The sequence below is a fragment of the Mesoplodon mirus genome, assembly GCF_964341445.2.
Source record: "Mesoplodon mirus genome assembly, chromosome: 2".
Lineage (NCBI taxonomy): Eukaryota > Metazoa > Chordata > Mammalia > Artiodactyla > Ziphiidae > Mesoplodon > Mesoplodon mirus.
The window spans coordinates 211,876,543-211,898,922 of NC_138977.1; the positions used below are offsets into that span (position 1 = coordinate 211,876,543).

Consider the following 22,380-nt stretch of genomic DNA (forward strand, 5'->3'; position numbering starts at 1 on the left):
CAAAGTGAAGTAAGTCAGAGAAAGATAAATATCATATGATATCACATATATGTGGAATCTTAAAATGATACAAATGAACTTATTTACAAAACAAACAGACTCACAGACATAGAAAACAAACTTACAGTTACCAAAGGGGAAGGGGGGAGGATAAATTAGGAGTTTGAGATTCACATATAGCCACTGCTTTATATAACATAGATAGCCAACAAGGACCTACTGTATAGCACAGGGAACTCTACTCAATACTCTGTAATAACCTATATGGGAAAAGAATCTGAAAAAGAATAGGTATATGTATAACTGAATCACTTTGCTGTACACCTGAAACACAACACTGTAAATCAACTATACTCCAGTACAAAATAAAAAAATTTTTAATAAAAATAATTAAAACAAAAAAACACTCCTAACAATCTCCTTTCTATGAGTCCTATCCACAATTTTGATATGATCAACTTATCTCTTATAAAAAATTTTTTTTACCACTAATACTAGCCCTATCTATATGAGAGGTTTCTCTACCTGTCATCACATCAGGCATCCCACCACAAACATAAGAAACATGTCTTACAAAAGAGTTACTTTGATACAGTAAATAATAGAGGTTTAAACTCTCTTATTCCAAGAATCATAGGAATTGAACCTACCCTTAAGAATTTTACTTTCGGGGGAGCTTCAAGATGGCAGAAAAGTAGTACGCAGAGATCACCTTCCTCCCCACAGATACATCAGAAATACATCTACAGGGGGAACTGCTCCTATAGAATACCCACTGAACGCTGGCAGAAGACCTCAGACCTCGCAAAAGGCAAGAAGCTCCCCATGTACCTGGGTAGGGCAAAAGAAAAAAGTAAAAACAGAGACAAAGAATAGGGACGGGACCTGCGCCAGTGGGAGGGAGCTGTGAAGGAGGAAAGGTTTCCACACACTAGAAGCCCCTTCAAAGGTGGAGACTGCGGGTGGCGGAGCGGGGAAGCTTCGGAGCCACGGAGGAGAGCGCAGCAACAGGGGAGCGGAGGGCAAAGCGGGGAGATTCCCGCACAGAGGATCGGTGCCGACCGGCACTCACAAGCCCAAGAGGCTTGTCTGCTCACCTGCCGGTGTGGGCGGAGCTGGGAGCTGAGGCTCGGCCTTCGGTCGGAGCGCAGGGAGAGGACTGGGGTTGGCGGCGTGAACACAGCCTGCAGGGGGTTAGTGCGCCACGGCTGGCCGGGAGGGAGTCCGGGAAAAAGTCTGGATCTGCCGAAGAGGCAAGAGACTTTTTCTTCCCTCTTTGTTTCCTGGTGTGTGAGGAGAGGGGATTAAGACCGCTGCTTAAAGGAGCTCCAGAGACGGGTGCGAGCCGCGGCTAACAGCATGGACGCCAAAGACAGGCAAGAGACGCTAAGGCTGCTGCTGCCGCCACCAAGAAGCCTGTGTGTGAGCACAGGTCACTATCCACACCTCCGCTCCCGGGAGCCTGTGCAGCCCGCCACTGCCAGGGTCCCATGATCCAGGGACAACTTCCCCGGGAGAACGCACGGCGCGCCTCAGGCTGGTGCAACGTCGTGCCGGCCTCTGCCGCTGCAGGCTCGCCCCGCATCCGTACCCCTCCCTCCCCCCGGCCTGAGTGAGTCAGAGCCCCCGAAACAGCTGCTCCTTCAACCCCGTCCTGTCTGAGCGAAGAACAGACGCCCTCAGGTGACCTACATGCAGAGGCGGGTCCAAATCCAAAGCTGAACCCCGGGAGCTGTGCGAATAAAGAAGAGAAAGGGAAACCTCTCCCAGCAGCCTCAGGAGCAGCGGATTTAATCTCCACAATCAACTTGATGTACCATGCATCTGTGGAATACCTGAGTAGACAACGAATCATCCCAAATTGAGGAGATGGACTTTGGGAGTAAAGATATATATATATTTTCCCCTTTTTCTCTTTTTTGTGAGTGTGTATGTGTATGCTTCTGTGTGTGATTTTGTCCGTATAGCTTTGCTTTTACCATTTATCCTAGGGATCTGTCCATCCATTTTTTGTTTTGTTTTACTTAAAAAAATTTTTTTCATAACAGTTTTTTATTTTAATAACGATATTTTATTTTATTTTATCCTCTTTCTTTCTATTTTTCCTCCCTTTTATTATGAGCCGTGTGGATGCAAGGCTCTTGGTGCTGCAGCCAGGAGTCAGTGCTGTGCCTCTGACGTGGGAGAGCCAACTTCAGGACACTGGTCCGTAAGAGACCTCCCAGCTACACATAATATCAAACAGCGGAAATCTCCCAGAGATCTCCATCTCAACGTCAAGACCCAGCTTCACTCAACGACCAGCAAGCTACAGTGCTGGACACTCTATGCCAAACAACTAGCAAGACAGGAACACAACCCCATCCATTAGCAGAGAGGCTGCCTAAAATCATAAGAAGGCCACAGGCACCCCAAAACACACCACCAGACATGGACCTGCCCACCAGAAAGACAAGATCCAGCCTCATCCACCAGAACACAGGCACCAGTCCCCTCCACCAGGAAGCCTTCACAACCCACTGAACCAACTTTAGCCACTGGGGACAGACACCAAAAACAACGGGAACTACAAACCTGCAGCCTGCGAAAAGAAGACCCCAAACACAGTAAGTTAAGCAAAATGAGAAGACAAACACACAGCAAATGAAGGAGCAAGATAAAAAACCCCCAGACCTAACAAATGAAGAGGAAATAGGCAGTCTACCTGAAAAAGAATTCAGAATAATGACAGTAAAGATGATCCAAAATCTTGGAAATAGAATAGACAAAATGCAAGAAACATTTAACAAGGACCTAGAAGAACTAAAGATGAAACAAGCAATGATGAACAACACAATAAATGAAATTAAAAATACTCTAGATGGGATCAATAGCAGAATAACTGAGGCAGAAGAACGGATAAGTGATGTGGAAGATAAAATAGTGGAAATAACTACTGCAGAACAGAAGAAAGAAAAAAGAATGAAAAGAACTGAAGACAGTCTCAGAGACCTCTGGGACAACATTAAACGCAACAACATTCGAATTATAGGGGTTCCAGAAGAAGAAGAGAAAAAGAAAGGGACTGAGAAAATATCTGAAGAGATTATAGTTGAAAACTTCCCTAATATGGGAAAGGAAATAGTTAATCAAGTCCAGGAGGCACAGAGAGTCCCATACAGAATAAATCCAAGGAGAAATACGCCAAGACACATATTAATCAAACTGTCAAAAATTAAATACAAAGAAAACATATTAAAAGGAGCAAGGAAAAAACAACAAATAACACACAAGGGAATACCCATAAGGTTAACAGCTGATCTTACAGCAGAAACTCTGCAAGCCAGAAGGGACTGGCAGGACATATTTAAAGTGATGAAGGAGAAAAACCTGCAACCAAGATTACTCTACCCAGCAAGGATCTCATTCAGATTTGATGGAGAAATTAAAACGTTTACAGACAAGCAAAAGCTGAGAGAGTTGAGCAGCACCAGCTTTACAACACATGCTAAAGGAACTTCTCTAGGCAGGAAACACAACAGAAGGAAAAGACCTACAATAACGAACCCAAAGCAATTAAGGAAATGGGAATAGGAACATACATATCGATAATTACCTTAAATGTAAATGGACTAAATGCTCCCACCAAAAGACACAGACTGGCTGAATGGATACAAAAACAAGACCCATATATATGCTGTCTACAAGAGACCCACTTCAGACCTAGAGACACATACAGACTGAAAGTTAGGGGATGGAAAAAGATATTCCATGCAAATGGAAATCAAAAGAAAGCTGGAGTAGCAATTCTTTTTTTTTTTTTTTTTTCTTTTTGCGATATGCGGGCCTCTCACTGTTGTGGCCTCTCCCGTTGCGGAGCACAGGCTCCGGATGCGCAGGCCCAGCGGCCATGGCTCACGGGCCCAGCCGCTCCGCGGCATATGGGATCCTCCCAGACCGGGGCACGAACCCGTATCCCCTGCATCGGCAGGCGGACTCTCAACCACTGCGCCACCAGGGAGGCCCTGGAGTAGCAATTCTTGTATCAGACAAAATAGATTTTAAAATAAAGACTATTAGAAGAGACAAAGAAGGACACTACATAATGATCAAGGGATCGATCCAAGAAGAAGATATAACAATTGTAAATATTTATGCACCCAACATAGGAGCACCTCAATACATAAGGCAAATACTAACAGCCATAAAAGGGGAAATCGACAGTAACACATTCATAGTAGGGGACTTTAACAACCCACTTTCACCAATGGAGAGATCATCCAAAATGAAAACAAATAAGGAAACACGAGTTTTAAATGATACATTAAACAAGATGGACTTAATGATATTTATAGGACATTCCATCCTAAAACAACAGAATACACATTTTTCTCAAGTGCTCATGGAACATTCTCCAGGATAGATCATATCTTGGGTCACAAATCAAGCCTTGGTAAATTTAAGAAAATTGAAATTGTATCAAGTATCTTTTCCGACCACAATGCTATGAGACTAGACATCAATTACAGGAAGAGATCTGTAAAAAATGCAAACACATGGAGGCTAAACAATACACTACTCAATAATGAAGTGATCACTGAAGAAATCAAAGAGGAAATAAAAAAATACCTAGAAACAAATGACAACGGAGACACGACGACCCAAAACCTATGGGACGCAGCAAAAGCAGTTCTAAGGGGGACGTTTATAGGAATACAATCCCACCTTAAGAAACAGGAAACATCTCGAGTAAACAAACTGACCCTGCACCTAAAGCAATTAGAGAAAGAAGAACAAAAAAACCCCAAAGTTAGCAGAAGGAAAGAAATCATAAAGATCAGATCAGAAATAAATTAAAAGGAAATGAAGGAAACGATAGCAAAGATCAATAAAACTAAAAGCTGGTTCTTTGAGAAGATAAACAAAATTGCTAAACCATTAGCCAGACTCATCAAGAAAAAAAGGGAGAAGACTCAAATCAATAGAATTAGAAATGAAAAAGGAGAAGTAACAACTGACACTGCAGAAATACAAAAGATCATGAGAGATTACTACAAGCAATTCCATGCCAATAAAATGGACAACCTGGAAGAAATGGACAAATTCTTAGAAATGCACAACCTGCCAAGACTGACTCAGGAAGAAATAGAAAATATGAATAGACCAATCACAAGCACTGAAATTGAAACTGTGGTAAAAAGTCTTCCAACAAACAAAAGCCCAGGACCAGATGGCTTCACAGGCAAATTCTATCAAACATTTAGAGAAGAGCTAACACCTATCCTTCTCAAGCTCTTCCAAAATATAGCAGGGGGAGGAACACTCCCAAACTCATTCTACGAGGCAACCAACACCTTGATACCAAAACCAGACAAGGATGTCACAAAGAAAGAAAACTACAAGCCAATATCACTGATTAACACAGATGCAAAAATCCTCAACAAAATACTAGCAAACAGAATCCGACAGCACATTAAAAGGTTCATACACCATGATCAAGTGGGGTTTATCCCAGGAATGCAAGGATTCTTCAATATATGCAAATGAATCAACGTGATACACCATATTAACAAACTGAAGGAGAAAAACCATATGACCATCTCAATAGATGCAGAGAAAGCTTTCGACAAAATTCAACACCCATTTATGATAAAAACCCTGCAGAAAGTAGGCATAGAGGGAACTTTCCTCAACATAATAAAGGCCATATATGACAAACCCACAGCCAACATCATCCTCAATGGTGAAAAACTTAAAGTATTTCCACTAAGATCAGGAACAATACAAGGTTGCCCACTCTTACCACTCTTATTCAACATAGTTTTGGAAGTTTTAGCCACAGCAAGAGAAGAAAAGGAAATAAAAGGAATCCAAATCGGAAAAGAAGTAAAGCTGTCACTGTTTGCAGATGACATGATACTATACATAGAGAATCCTAAAGATGCTACCAGAAAACTACTAGAGCTAATCAATGAATTTGGTAAAGTAGCAGGATACAAAATTAATGCACAGAAATCTCTGGCATTCCTATACACTGATGAAAAATCTGAAAGTGAAATCAAGAAAACACTCCCATTTACCATTGCAACAAAAAGATAAAATATCTAGGAATAAACCTACCTAAGGAGGCAAAAGACCTGTATGCAGAAAATTATAAGACACTGATGAAAGAAATTAAAGATGATACAAACTGATGGAGAGATGTACCATGTTCTTGGATTGGAAGAATGAACATTGTGGAAATGACTCTACTACCCAAAGCAATCTACAGATTCAATGCAATCCCTATCAAACTACCACTGGCATTTTTCACAGAACTAGAACAAAAATTTCACAATTTGTATGGAAACACAAAAGACCCCGAATAGCCAAAGCAATCTTGAGAACGAAACACAGAGCTGGAGGAATGAGGCTCCCTGACTTCAGACTATACTACAAAGCTACAGTAATCAAGACAGTATGGTACTGGCACAAAAACAGAAAGATAGATCAATGGAACAGGATAGAAAGCCCAGAGATAAACCCACGCACATCCTTATCTTTGATAAAGGAGGCAGGAATGTATAGTGGAGAAAGGACAGCCTCTTCAATAAGTGGTGCTGGGAAAACTGGACAGGGACATGTAAAAGTATGTGATTAGATCACTCCCTAACACCATACACAAAAATAAGCTCAAAATGGATTAGAGACCTAAATGTAAGGCCAGAAACTATCAAACTCTTAGAGGAAAACACAGGCAGAACACTCTATGACATAAATCACAGCAAGATCCTTTTTGACCCACCTCCTAGAGAAATGGAAATAAAAACAAAGATAAACAAATGGGACCTAATGAAACTTCAAAGCTTTTGCACAGCAAAGGAAACCATAAACAAGACCAAAAGACAACCCTCAGAATGGGAGAAAATATTTGCAAATGAAGCAACTCACAAAGGATTAATCTCCAAAATTTAAAAGCAGCTCATGTAGCTCAATAACAAAAAAAACAAACAACCCAATCCAAAAATGGGCAGAAGACCTAAATAGACATTTCTCCAAAGAAGATATACAGATTGCCAACAAACACATGAAATAATGCTCAACATCATTAATCATTAGAGATATGCAAATCAAAACTACAATGAGGGCTTCCCTGGTGGCGCGGTGGTTGAGAGTCCGCCTGCTGATGCAGGGGACGCGGGTTCGTGCCCCGGTCCGGGAGGATCCCACATGCCGCGGAGCGGCTGGGCCCGTGAGCCATGGCCGCTGAGCCTGTGCTCCACAACGGGAGAGGCCACAACAGTGGGAGGCCCGCATGCCGCAAAAAAAAATAAATAAATAAAAAAAAAATAAAAAAAAACTACAATGAGATATCATCTCACACCTGTCAGAATGGCCATCATCAAAAAATCTAGAAACAATAAATGCTGGAGAGGGTGTGGAGAAAACGGAACACTCTTGCACTGCTGGTGGGAATGTGAATTGATACAGCCACTGTGGAGAACAGTATGGAGGTTCCTTAAAAAACTAAAAATAGAACTACCATATGACCCAGCAATCCCACTACTGGGCATATACCCAGAGAAAACCATAATTCAAAAAGAGACATGTACCAAAATGTTCATAGCAGCCCTATTTACAGTAGCCCGGAGATGGAAACAACCTAAGTGTCCATCATCGGATGAATGGGTAAAGAAGATGTGGCACATATATACAATGGAATATTACTCAGCCATAAAAAGAAACGAAATTGAGCTATTTGTAATGAGGTGGATGGACCTAGAGTCTGTCATACAGGGTGAAGTAAGTCAGAAAGAGAAAGACAAATACTGTATGCTGACACATATATATGGAATTTAAGAAAAAAAATGTCATGAAGAACATAGGGGTAAGACAGGAATAAAGACACAGACCTACTAAAGAATGGACTTGAGGATATGGGGAGGGGGAAGGGTAAGCTGTGACAAAGTGAAAGAGCGGCATGGACATATATACACTACCAAACGTAAGGTAGATAGCTAGTGGGAAGCAGCTGCATAGCACAGGGAGATCAGCTCGGTGCTTTGTGACCACCTGGAGGGGTGGGATAGGGAGGGTGGGAGGGAGACGCAAAAGGGAGGGGATATGGGAACATATGTATATGTATAACTGATTTAATAAAAAAAAAAAAGAGTCATGTACCAAAATGTTCATAGCAGCTCTATTTACAATAGCCCAGAGATGGAAACAACCTAAGTGTCCATCATCGGATGAATGGATAAAGAAGATGTGGCACATATATACAATGGAATATTACTCAGCCATAAAAAGAAATGAAACTGAGCTATTTGTAATGAGGTGGATAGACCTAGAGTCTGTCATACAGAGTGAAGTAAGTCAGAAAGAGAAAGACAAATACTGTATGCTAACACATATATATGGAATTTAAGAAAAAAAATGTCATGAAGAACCTAGGGGTAAAACAGGAATAAAGGCACAGACCTACTTGAGAATGGACTTGAGGATATGGGGAGGGGGAAGGGTAAGCTGTGACAAAGCGAGAGAGAGGCATGGACATATATACACTACCAAACGTAAGGTAGATAGCTAGTGGGAAGCAGCCACATAGCACAGGGAGATCAGATCGGTGCTTTGTGACTGCCTGGAGGGGTGGGATAGGGAGGGTGGGAGGGAGGGAGACGCAAGAGGGAAGGAGTATGGGAACAAATGTATATGTATAACTGATTCACTTTGTTATAAAGCAGAAACTAACACACCATTGTGAAGCAATTATACTCCAATAAAAAAAATAGTAACATAAAGAAAAATTTAGACCAGTATACTTAGTGCAAAAGACAATATCTGAGAAATGTAAATGAATAAAAAGTGAGCCTTAAAAAAAAAAAAAGAGGGAGAGAACTCTCATACCATCTTAGAATTCAGGACCTCTACAATATTTAAGAATAGGTCTTCGGGCTTCCCTGGTGGCGCAGTGGTTGCGAATCTGCCTGCTAATGCAGGGGACACGGGTTCAAGCCCCGGTCTGGGAAGACCCCACATGCCGCGGAGCAACTAGGCCCATGAGCCACAACTACTGAGCCTGCGCGTCTGGAGCCCATGCTCCGCAACGAGAGGCCGCAATAGTGAGAGGCCCGCGCACTGTGATGAAGAGTGGCCCCCGCTTGCCACAACTAGAGAAAGCCCTCGCACAGAAACGAAGACCCAACACAGCCAAAAGTAAAATTAAAAAAAAAAAAAGAATTGATCTTCGACTTGAGTTTGAATGAAGAGACATGATACAGATTATGATATATGCTTATAAATGTATACATATTCGTGTTTGTTAATGTATCAACATTAGGTGAGCTCTTTCTAGTATGAACATGTACATTCTACATATTTAGTAAATTTAATACTGTGTAAACACTAATCCTATTTCCCTTAAACACTGGGGGTTTTCCCATGCCTTTATGCCATGAATATTAGTTCTTATTTTCTAGAATTATGGTCACAAATACAAAAACTGTGAAAGACTGGAATAAATTTTTACAAACCCAAGGACATTATCTGAAAATTTCATTTTTTTGTACCCTTAATTACTAGCATGAGTTAATTTTCTCTTGTTATCTTCCATCTAAAGTTAAATGCCAAAAAAATTCCAACTGAGTAAGTTATCCAATTTGAGGAGTTCTATTTGTTGGAATACTTGTCATAAATTTAAGAGATGTAATAATTTCTAAATCTTTAATCATGTCTCCTACAGTATTCCACAGAGATGAAGTTTGTTTGGTCTAAACTTAGATAGGAGACAAAAACCCCCTAACTAAATTCACCTGATTTTTTGATGTCTGGGAATCAAAAGAGTTTTTACAGAGCTTGAGAGGCAAGTTGAAATAGATGTGTGTGTGTGTGTGTGTGTGTGTGTGTGTGTGTGTGTGTGTGTGTGTGTTATTCTCTCATCCCAAACAGCTCCCTATGGAAGAAAACTTTTATTTTAGTAATACTTTACTTTTATTGGCTACCTACCCTGATGTAGGAATTGTACTTCTAGGAAGATAAAACTGTTCTATTGTAGCTTGTAACTAGAGCATTGTCAGCAGATGGGAAGTTGCATGAATAAAGATTGAAAAAGAGAAAAAAAAAAGAAAAAGACAGTATGGTACTGGCACAAAAACAGAAAGATAGATCAATGGAACAGGACAGAAAGCCCAGAGATAAACCCACACATGTATGGTCACCTTATCTTTGATAAAGGAGGCAAGAATATACAGTGGAGAAAAGACAGACTCTTCAATAAGTGGTGCTGGGAAAACTGGACAGGTAAATGTAAAAGTATGACATTAGAACACTCCCTAACACCATACACAAAAATAAATTCAAAGTGGATTAAAGACCTAAATGTAAGGCCAGACACTATCAAACTCTTAGAGGAAAACACAGGCAGAACACTCTATGACATAAATCACAGCAAGATCCTTTTTGACCCACCTCCTAGAGAAATGGAAATAAAGACAAAAATAAACACATGGGACCTAATGATACTTCAAAGCTTTTGCACAGCAAAGGAAACCATAAACAAGACCAAAAGACAACCCTCAGAATGGGAGAAAATATTTGCAAATGAAGCAACTGACAAAGGATTAATCTCCAAAATTTACAAGCAGCTCATTCAGCTCAATATCAAAAAAACCCAACCCAATCCAAAAATGGGCAGAAGACTTAAATAGGCATTTCTCCAAAGAAGAAATACAGATTGCCAACAAACACATGAAAGAATGCTCAACATCATTAATCATGAGAGAAATTCAAATCAAAACTACAATGAGATATCATCTCACACTGGTCAGAATGGCCATCATCAAAAAATCTACAAACAATAAATGCTGGAGAGAGTGTGGAAAAAAGGGAACCCTCTTGCACTGCTGGTGGGAATGTGAATTGGTACAGCCACTATGGAGAACAGTATGCAGGTTCCTTAAAAAACTAAAAATAGAACTACCATACGACCCAGCAATCCCACTACTGGGCATATACCCTGAGAAAACCATAATTCAAAAAGAGTCATGTACCACAATGTTCATTGCAGCTCTATTTACAATAGCCAGGACATGGAAGTAACCTAAATGTCCATCAACAGATGAATGGATAAAGAAGATGTGGCAGATGTACACAATGGAATATTACTCAGCCATAAAAAGAAACAAAATTGAGTTATTTGTAGTGAGGTGGATGGACCTAGAGTCTGTCATACATGTGAAGTAAGTCAGAAAGAGAAAAACAAATACTGTATGCTAACACATACATATGGAATCTAAGAAAAAAAAAGGTCATGAAGAACCTTTTTTCTTCAAGACGGGAATAAAGCCGCAGACCTACTAGAGAATGGACTTGAGGATACGGGGAGGGGGAAGGGTAAGCTGTGACAAAATGAGAGAGTGGCAGGGACATATCTACACTACCAAACGTAAGGTAGATAGCTAGTGGGAAGCAGCCGCATAGCACAGGGAGATCAGCTTGATGCTTTGTGACCACCTAGAGGGGTGGGATAGGGAGGGTGGAGGGAGGGAGACGCAAGAGCAAAGAGATATGGAAACAAATGTATATGTATAACTGATTCACTTTGTTATAAAGCAGAAACTAACGCACCATTGTAAAGCAATTATACTCCAATAAAGATGTTAAAAAAAAAGAATTTTACTTTCCTCATACTACCACCTTATAGTACATTTTATAGTAAGGTCTGCTAAGTAAGCTATCAGGCCCAGACGCCACGAATGTTGGTTTATATCCTTCCAGAACTAATAAGCCCCATTGTTTTTACTTTCATTCTACTGACCGTCATCTCAGGAAACATAGTTGTAGTAACAGGCTCGCACTGGTTAACTTTATCCCCATTCTAATACACAAATTAACCCATCGGCTATAGAAACATCCAACAAATGTTTTCTACAACAACCCACTGCACCAATACTACCATAATGGCTTTCATTATTAATCCAATATACTGTGGTCAGTGGACATTACGAAAACCTTTAACCCAAAGCATCCACCATCACAATAATAGCCCTTGTCACAAAATTAGGGCTTTCCCCATTTCACTTCTGAGTGCCTGAAGTAACACAAGGCGTTCCACGAACAGCAGGCCTGATGCTAGTGACATGACAAACTTGCACCCCTATCAGTTTTATACCACGTCTCACCATCCATAAGCCTAAACATACTATTAATCATAGCTATATTATGAATCATAATTGGAGGCTGAGGGGGACTCAACCAAACTCAACTACAAAAATTATAGCCTGGGGCTTCCCTGGTGGTGCAGTGGTTGAGAGTCCGCCTGCTGATGCAGGGGACACGGGTTCGTGCCCCGGTCCGGGAAGATCCCACAGGCCGCGGAGCAGCTGGGCCCGTGAGCCATGGCCGCTGAGCCTGCCTGTGGCATCCGGAGCCTGTGCTCCGCAACGGGAGAGGCCACGACAGTGAGAGGCCCGCGTACCGCAAAAAAAAACAAAAAACAAAACAAAACGAAAAAAACCCCAAAATTATAGCTTGTTCATTCATCAATGGCCCATATAGGATGAATAATTGTTATTATAATGTATAAGTCAACAACAGAAATTCTAAACATACTAATTTATATCATAATAACACTATCTTCTTACCATTTATGGCCAGCTCATGTACCAGAAACTATCATTATCACACACATGAAAGAAAACAGTTTCCATCACAATCCTTACCCACACCACCAAAGGATCATTAGGAGGTCTCCCACCACTATCAAGGTTTTTATCCAAATGAATAATTACTAGGAGATAAAAAACGAGAACATTCTACCAACACTAATACCCATCAAGAGCACTACTTAACATATATTTCTACATGCAGCTAATATACTCCACATCACAACTATATTCCCTTCAATAAACAACATGAAAATAAAATGACAATTCCAACATACAAAACAAATAACCTTCCTGTCATTACGAATTGTAATATCTACACTGTTACTACCTGTAACACACATTTCTATCAGTGCTGGGCTAGGAATTTAGGTTAGTTTAGACCAAGAGCTTTCAAAACCGTAAGCAAGTATAATTTTCTTAATTCCTGAAAATAAGCATTGCAAGACTCTATCCTACATCAATTGAATGCAAATAAAACATTTTAATTAAGCTAAATCCTCACTAGATTGATGGGCTTCCACCCCACGAAATGTTAATTAACAGGGAAATACTGTAATCAACTGGCTTCAATCTATTGAATACTTCTCCCGCCTTCCCCAACCCCCCCCCCAAAAAAAGATGGGAGAAGCACAGGCAGAATTGAAGCTGCTTCTTTGAACTCGCAATTCAATTTGTTGACTGAACACAGGGCTTGGCAAAAAGGGGGCTCAATCTCTTTCTTTAGATTTATAGTCTAATGCTAACTCAGTCATTTTACTTATGTTCATAAACTGCTGATCATTTTCAACAAAGCACAAAGATATCGGCACTTTATATTTACTATTTGGTACCTGAGCTGGAATAGTAGGCAACACCTTAAGTCTATTAATCCATGTTGAGCTATGCTAACCTGGAGCGCTCCTTGGAGATGACCAAATCTGTAATGTAGCCATAACAGCCCCTGCATTTGTAATAATTTTCTGTAGAGTTGTACCCATTATGATTGGAGGGTTCAGAAATTGACTTGTCCCACTAATAACTGGGGCACCTGATGTAGCATTTCCCTGAAAAGTAAGATAAGCTTTTGACTACTTCCCCCATCATTCTTACTCCTACTCCCATCATCAACAGTAGAAGCTGGTTCTGGTACTGGTTGAAGTGCATATCCACTTCTAGCCAGCAGTCTGACCCACACAGGAGCCTCTGTTGGCCTAACCATTTTCTCCTTACGTTTAGCAGATGTCTCTTCAATTCTTGGTGCTATTAATTTTATCACTATGACAACTACAAATTGGCACTTGCCATCTACCTCTACAAGGATTAATTTATGAGCCACAGCAGCTGCTGACCTTTAATACCTGAAAGGATTTCAGGGTGAAGATAGGAATGAGGCACTCTATGCCCTGGGAAAAAGTGGAAGAACAGGTCTTCAGACAGATATTTTCAGGAGAAGATTTTATGAGTCCAATTCTTCCATCTCCTCGTATCTAGAAAAGCACTAAAATCCTTCATGGGTGACTTCACTCCTCGTGACTAGCAGAATCCTTCTGCAAAAAAATATGTGCTTGATCGCATGTACTCCCCCTGCACCCAAATCACATATATACTGACCTTCCCCCTACCTCTCTGGAGCGGTTTCTCAGAGCTATCTGAAATGCTGTCTCCCCGGCTATAGTCCTCATTTTGCCCCAAAATAAAACTTAACACAGAACTCTCACACTGTGCGTTTTTTTCAGTCAACAACTATAATCTTTACTATAAAGCCAGCAGACATATCTCAGTACCAAACACCATTATTTGTTTGAGCTGCCCTAATTCTAGCCATATTACTATCATTATCACTCTCAGTTCTAGCAGCCGAAATTACCATATGGTTAACAGAAAGAAATATAAACACTACTTTCTTTGGCCCTGCAGGAGGAGACCCAATCCTATACCAACACCTATTCTGATTCTTTGGTCACCCTGAAGTCTGTTATTTGTAGCCTACCAGGGTTTGGAATAATCTCACATATTACATACTATTTAGGACAAAAAGAGCCTTTCGCATATATGGGAATAGTGTGAGTCATGTCCACTGGCTTTTTAGGACTTATCTTGTGGACCCATCATATGTTTAGAGTAGGGATAGATGTCAACCCATGAACATACTTTACATCAGCTAAAGTAATTATTTCTATCCTGACAGGAGTAAAAGTATTTAGCTGATTAGCAACTCTTCATGGAGGTAATATTACATGATCTCCCACTCTATTATGAGCTTTAGGCTTTTTCTTTTTACAGTAGGTTGTGTAACAGGAATGGTCTTAGCTAATTCATCCCTGGACATCGTCCTCCATGGTACATACTACGAAGTAGCACACTTCCATTATGTAATGTCAATGGGAGCAGTGTTCACTATTTATTTATGACAAACATTCCACATCCAGCTTCCTCTCTAGGCAGAAGTTCTTTGAGACGATGCCGTTTGCCTTGGCCAGTCGGAGAATGGAGTCATCTGACTCACCCATCTTGCGAATGGTCCCGCAGATAGCGTAGGTTTTAAACTGGCTGTTGAACCTGCCTGTCACCTTGTCAACCTCGGCCACTTTCATCTGGATGGACACATGGTCCTTGGCGCTGATGACGCGGTTGCTGGCGGAGCATTTTCGCAGCATGTACAGGTCCACGAACTCGCTGGCATCGCTCTGCATGTTGAGGGAGCGTCTGGTGGCACCACAATGAGTGTGAGCGCAGGAAAAAAAAGCAGCAGTGTTCACTATTATAGGAGGCTTCATGCACTGATTTCCACTATTCTCAGCTTATACACTTAACAACACGAGCAAAAATTCCCTTCATTGTTATATCAGCAGTAGTAAATATGATCTTCTTCCCGCAGCACTTTCTTGGCCTTTCAGGGATGTCACTACATTACTCCAACTACGCTGATGCACACACAACATGAAATCTTTCATCTATAGGCTCATGCGTCTCATTAACGGCAGTAATGCTAATAATCTTTATAATTTGAGAAGCCCTTGCATTCAAATGAGAAGTCTCAGTAGAGTAACAACTACTAACCTACAATGGTTACATGGATGCTGTCCACCATATCCTATGTTTGAAGATCCTAGTTATGTAAGTTTAAAATAAGGAAGGAAGGAATCGAATTCTTTTCAACCAGTTTCAAGCCAACACCATGACGATTCTGTCTTTCTCAATAAATGAGATAAAAATAAGTTATGTAACTGCATCAAAGTTAAATCACAGGCAAAAATCTTGTATATCACTATGGCACATCCATTTCAACTAGGCTCTCAAGATGCAACGTTACCTGTCATGGAAGAACTTTTACATTTTCATGATCACACATTAATATGCATTTTTAAAATAGAACTTAACTAATATTGACAACTAAACTGACTCATACACGTACACCAGATGCACAAGACAATTTGAACCATTTATCAGCCATCATTATAATTGCCCTATCATCAGTATGAATCCTTTTCATGATACATGAAATCAGTAACCCTTCCCTAACCATAAAAACTATGGGCCATCAATGATTCTGAAGCTATGAATACACAGATTATGAAGATTTTAATTCTGACTCCTCTACAATTCCCACATCAGATCTAAAACCAGGAGAATTATGACTAATAGAAGTCAACAACCGAGTAGTATAGAGCTAGTCATCAAGTATTAGTTTCAACGGAAAATGTTTTACACTCATGAGCTATACCTTCTTTAGGCCTAAAAACAGCTGCTATCCCAGGGCACCTAAATTAAAGAACTCTAATCTCGACAGGACCAGGCCTATGCTGTGGACAATAATCAGTAGAAGTTGTTTTCCTCTGTTCAAAGACAGGACAGAGGGAGACGGCTGAGATGTGCGGTGAATTCAGAGCCCATGGTGGATGCGCTCTCCAAGCCCCAGGATAGGAATGGGGCCTCTGGGGTCCCAGGCCACCTGCCACACCCTCCTGAGTGGGATCTTGGGAACATTCCGTGTCGGTGATGAGGTGGTCTGAGCACTAGTCATGGCCCTGATGCTGTGTCCTATGAGGGCCCCATGCTCTTGGGATCATGCCCCACACTGTGGGTCTGCCCTGTAGGGTCCTTCCTGCCACAGAAGCAGAGACCCCCCAGCAAGCAGCCCCCTCCCCAACAGGCAGGAAGAGGGCAGGGGAGCAGGGCACCAGAGGAATCTCACTCAGACACCAGCATCCCAGGGGTGCCAGCGGGGACAGCCATGACACAGGTGAGGCACAGCTCAAGGGACAGGACCAGAGTGCCCCACAAGGCAACTGGTCAGGTCCCAGCTCATCTGTGCCCCGGACACCCTGTCCCTAAATGCAGATTCTTCAGATGCAAACAGGCAGACCTTCAGACTGAAAGTCAGCCCTTCCAAAATGACCTATCAGCAAACACTGCAGGATTCCACTCAAATGGGGGCCCTAGAGTCGACAACTCATGGACCAAAGTGGACGGCAGTGCTGGGGCTGCAGGAGGGGGCTGGCAGTGAGACTTTCATGGTTGTGGAATTTTGGTTTTACAAGATGAAAAGTTCTAGGTGATGGCTCCACAAGGTGAATGTACCTGATACCTTGGAAATGTGCACTTAAAATGGTGACGATGGTAAAGGGTATGTGATGTGTGTTTAATTTCACTTAAAATAAATTTCTAAAGTGATGTCTTATTAACTGAGATTCCAATTTGACTCCCCTTTACACAAATGTGTGAGGCCCAAGCACCGTCCTCCACCTCTGGGGCCATCATTGTACCCTCACATGGCACGCGGGGGGACCATTCTTAGGGGCCTAGTCTGTGCTACCTGAGCTGTGTCCAGGGGAACCCAGACAGTGGTGATCCCCATGGTTTAGATATGATATATGATATGCTGTGATATTAATATGATACCACTAAGGGCTGTCACTCAGCAGAACATGGAGCAGCAACCCGCTCAAAGGTACCCGTCTCCATATGAACGTGCCAAGATTAAGAGGAGAAAAGGGTCCATAGGTTAATCAGGGCAACACCCTCTATTAAGTTGTTAGAAATCCCAGAAGGGACGAGACACACTGCAGGCAAACAGCAGACATGGGGTCTCCCCCTGCACACGAGACTGACCCATACAGATGGGGTGAGACCCACACAATCCCGACCCCACACCTGGGGACACACAACCACAGTCTCCAGGGTGATCTCACCTCCGCAGACCCTGTACCTGGGGTCACACGTCCACACTCACCAGGGTGACCCCACCTCCTCGGACCCCACACCTTGGGGTCACACATCCCCTTGGTCAGGACACCATGGCTGTGCTGGCTGAGCCCCCAACGTGTGAAGGAGCTGGGTCCCCGGGCCCTCCCGGGACTGTAGAAAAAAGTGTAGGATCCATCTCCTCCCCCCACGCCAGTCCCAGAGAAGTCAGTCCCCTCCTCTTTTCATTTGGGTTCCGTGCGATTTTCATTGTTTTTAAAACTTTCATGCTACAGTTGAACACACTACCTTGGTTCAGACAGGCTCGGCCCTTGCCCCCCTCTCTGAGGTGTTGAGAAACTCACGAGACAGCGGCACTGAAAGAGGAGGGGCAGGTCCGGACTCTGTGGAGCAGAGACGGTCGGCTGGAAGGCGACCGCAGGGGCACGTCTCATCTGCTGCGCTTCGGCCTTAAGCCGCGATCCACGGGCCCAGCAATCAACTCGCCAGGTAACCCTGCCTCTCTCCTCACCCTGTATGTGCTGGTGAACTGGAATCACTACCACAGAGCCCACCTGAGGAGTCTCCATGAGCCCCAGGTAAGGTGAACCTCACAGGGGTAAGGACCAAGGCCCTCACCACAGCACTGACCCCGGGGAGGGCCGTGAACCACACTCAGAGCAGAGGCTGTTACCCAGACAAGCCCGCCTCAGCTCCAGACCCCAGACATCTGAGCACGGACATTCAGACACAGGCACGGAGCTTCCCAGAACTGAGGCCAGGCCTGGTGTCTACCTAAGAGCTCCACATCCCCCCTGAGGCTCCCAGGACTGAGGCCAGGCCTGGTCTCTACCCAGATCTCCACGTCCGCCCTGAGGCTCCCAGGACTGAGGCCAGGCCTGGTCTCTACCCAGGTCTCCATGTCTGCCCTGAAGCTCCCAGGACTGAGGCCAGGCCTGGTCTCTACCCAGGTCTCCACGTCTGCCCTGAAGCTCCCAGGACTGAGGCCAGGCCTGGTCTCTACCCAGGTCTCCACGTCCGCCCTGAAGCTCCCAGAACTGAGGCCAGGCCTGGTCTCTACCCAGGTCTCCATGTCCGCCCTGAAGCTCCCAGGACTGAGGCCAGGCCTGGTCTCTACCCAGGTCTCCACGTCCGCCCTGAAGCTCCCAGGACTGAGGCCAGGCCTGGTGACTACCCAGGTCTCCACGTCCGCCCTGAAGCTCCCAGGACTGAGGCCAGGCCTGGTCTCTACCCAGGTCTCCACGTCCGCCCTGAAGCTCCCAGGACTGAGGCCAGGCCTGGTGACTACCCAGGTCTCCACGTCCGCCCTGAAGCTCCCAGGACTGAGGCCAGGCCTGGTGTCTACCCAGGTCTCCACGTCCGCCCTGAAGCTCCCAGGACTGAGGCCAGGCCTGGTCTCTACCCAGGTCTCCACGTCCGCCCTGAAGCTCCCAGGACTGAGGCCAGGCCTGGTGACTACCCAGGTCTCCACGTCCGCCCTGAAGCTCCCAGGACTGAGGCCAGGCCTGGTGACTACCCAGGTCTCCAAGTCTGCCCTGAAGCTCCCAGGACTGAGTCCAGGCCTGGTGTCTACCCAGGTCTCCACGTCCTAGTGTACACAGAACACAGTCAGGTCTACATGTTCTCGTTGCAGACAGCATATGGTCAGATCTAAGCATATTCAGTATACACAGAACACGGGAAGGTCTAAACCTACCGTGTAGACAGAACTTGGCCACCTTTAAACTAGCTTAGGGCTGCTCCCCCAGGAGGCACAGGTCACACACGTGGGGTCTCGCATCTCTGGACAGGGGCTCACCCTCTTGTGGGAACCAGGATGTACACATCTTGGAAAACGTCAGACTCCACACTTCACCCACATCAGGAAACTGAACAAAATCTTTCTGTCATCAAACATTTCAACGTGTGAAACAAAAACGATACCAATTTCTCTGGCCACGTGATGGCCAGGATCCTGGAGTAAGCCAGGAACTTCTTGTAGTGTGGCCCAGTCTCCTGCAAGGACAGACCAGCAGTGGCCTGATTCCAGTGCCCCGGGCTCCTATCAGGAGGCGGCCGCACTGGAAGCCCAGGCAGGACAGTCCATCCCGCCATCTGATTTCAGATGGAGCACATTCAGGGCAGCCGAGAGCACTACACTCAGGTCCTGTTTCCCAGCAGCAGGGAGGGCTGATGGCTCCTGGTCAGGTGGCTTCGTGTACCAGGGATGATGCCCAGAGCGTGTACCTCGCTGTCTCTGAAGGAAGAACGGGGGAAGAGGTTGGGGCACAGAGGCCATCCAAGTGGAGGACGAATGGATAAACCCTCCTGTCTGGGCGTCGGGACCCTCCCAGGAAAGAGGAGCTAGCCCCATCCAAGTTGGGGCCACACTGAGCGATGGGAACACAGGACCTAAGTTCAGGCCCTGGAGGCCAGGGCAATAGGAGGGGTGCACCCTGGCCCTGGCCGGGTTCTCCAACTGTGACTTGTAGCTTAAAGGGGACCTGGGGCAGATGACTGAATGTAATGGGGGCCTCAGGTGGACCCTGAATGGGACTTAATGAAGGTGTGAAGGACTTTACTGAGACAGTTACAGCCATTAGAAGACAGACTCTGTGTTAGGACATTCTGTTCCGTTCATTTAAATGCCCGAGATCCATGACCTTTACATGGCTACATAGGATCATCTGAGCAGATGCGTGCTGACGTATTTGGGGCCCAATTCAGCCTGTAATCAACTTGCAAGTGGTTCCGGCAAACACACACAGGTGTACACACATGCATGCACAGGCACACACACTAACGTATGCACGTGCACAGCACAAATATATGCATACACTAGCACATGAAAACATGTGCACACACATACATAGCACACATATGCCCATGCACATACTAACGAGTGTGCGCAAATGCACAGATGCCCATGCACATGCACAGCACATGTATACACACATGCACAGGCACAGCACACACACAGGGAATAAAGTAAATACTATAAAGTATTAATTCCCCAAAACGAGTGAAGCTCATATGTATTTTTTCCCTTTTTCTTAGCTTTCATGTTTTTCGAAATAAAAAGTTTAAGAAAAAGTTAATGGTAAATAACTTTTGATTCATAGGACTTTCTGAAGTTATTCCACAAATATTTATGATGTGAGAAATTAATGTACATATTACTTGTGTCCACTGACGGATGAATGGAGAAGCAAACCATGGTCCATCTATACAATGGAATGTCCTGCAGCCTAAAAAGGAAGGCAGTTCTGACACAGGCTGCAGCAGGGATGAACCTTGAGGGCATTACGCTCAGTGACATAAGCCAGACACAAAAGAACAAATGATGTTTGATTCCACTCATACAAGGCCCCTAGAGCAGTCGGATCCATAGAGACAGAAAGTAGGATGGTGGGCTCCAGAGGCTGAGGGAGGGGAATGGGGAGTTCGTGTGTTTAATGGGAACAGTTTCAGTTTTGCAAGATGAAAAAGTTTGGAGATGGATGGTGGTCATGGTTACACAACAGTATGAATTACTTCATGACCTTGAAAGGTGCACTTAAATGGTTAAGATGGTAAATTTTAAGTTATGTGTATTTGACCACAATTTTTAAAACTTTTTAAAAAAACAACAGGAAATAGTCCATGAATGCAACAAGATGCACAACTTTACTAATAACCCAGGGAATTAAAGCCATAAGAAAAAACTATGCACACACGTACCAGACCGGCAAACATGAAAGACACTGTATCAAATATCAGCAGGATGTGGAGCAACGGAAAGCCTAATACATGGCGAGGATGCACCCACTTCTGAAACAATCCGGCCTCAGATAGTGAAATCCGTGCACACAGGGACCCACAGTGCTGCGCCCAGTTAAATACACACCCACACCAGGACACATAGCCACAGGAGCCAGAGCCAAAACCAACTTGAAGGCCATCACAATTGGATACAGAAATGAACTATGCACGCTCATATGAAGGAATATTCCACAGCAATTATGTTTTAATTTAAAGTTATTAAAAACTATAAAAATTATTAAAAAAAACTATATCCACAAGATGAAAGAATCTCATGGATACAATGTTGAGCCACCACGAGCAACAAAGCAACACGTGCAGTAAACATGTGTACAGAGCTGGGAACTAGGCAAAGCTGGGCTGCGTTATTTATGGATGTGTGCCTGGGGGTAAACTCTGAGGACAAGATTACTGTCACAGGATTGGGAGAACAGCTGCCTCAGTGTGGGGAGGAGGCTTGACAAGGGAAGGGTACTCCTGGGTGCCCACTCGTCATGTTCTATCTCTTGATCTTTATGATTTATGATTATTCTTTACTTGTATACATAACAAAATTTTTTTCCTTTGGCTACACTGCATGGCTTATGGAATCTTAGTTCCCCGACCAGGGCTTGAACCTGTGCCCTCAGCAGTGAAAGCACAAGTCCTAACCACTGGACCACCAGGGAATTCCTTACATGTATATAATGTAATTATTAATATTAAAGTTTATCATTTTTGTTTATAAAGAATGGGGGCCTCCCCAACAAAGTAGACGGAGGCCTGCTTCTCCCAGGGAAGCAAAGTAGGATGG

The 22,380-nt window shown here is 43.7% G+C and overlaps 1 protein-coding gene across 1 annotated transcript; it reads right to left on the reverse strand.

Annotated features, from left to right (window-relative positions):
• Positions 1–15,007: 15,007 nt before the first annotated feature.
• Positions 15,008–15,295, reverse strand: LOC309794192 (small ribosomal subunit protein eS21-like; the record flags this gene model as incomplete). The annotated part of the gene is made up of 1 exon (XM_082605389.1): positions 15,008–15,295. The coding sequence occupies one exon, from the start codon at positions 15,293–15,295 to the stop codon at positions 15,008–15,010; it is 288 nt and encodes a 95-aa protein (XP_082461515.1).
• Positions 15,296–22,380: the final 7,085 nt, after the last annotated feature.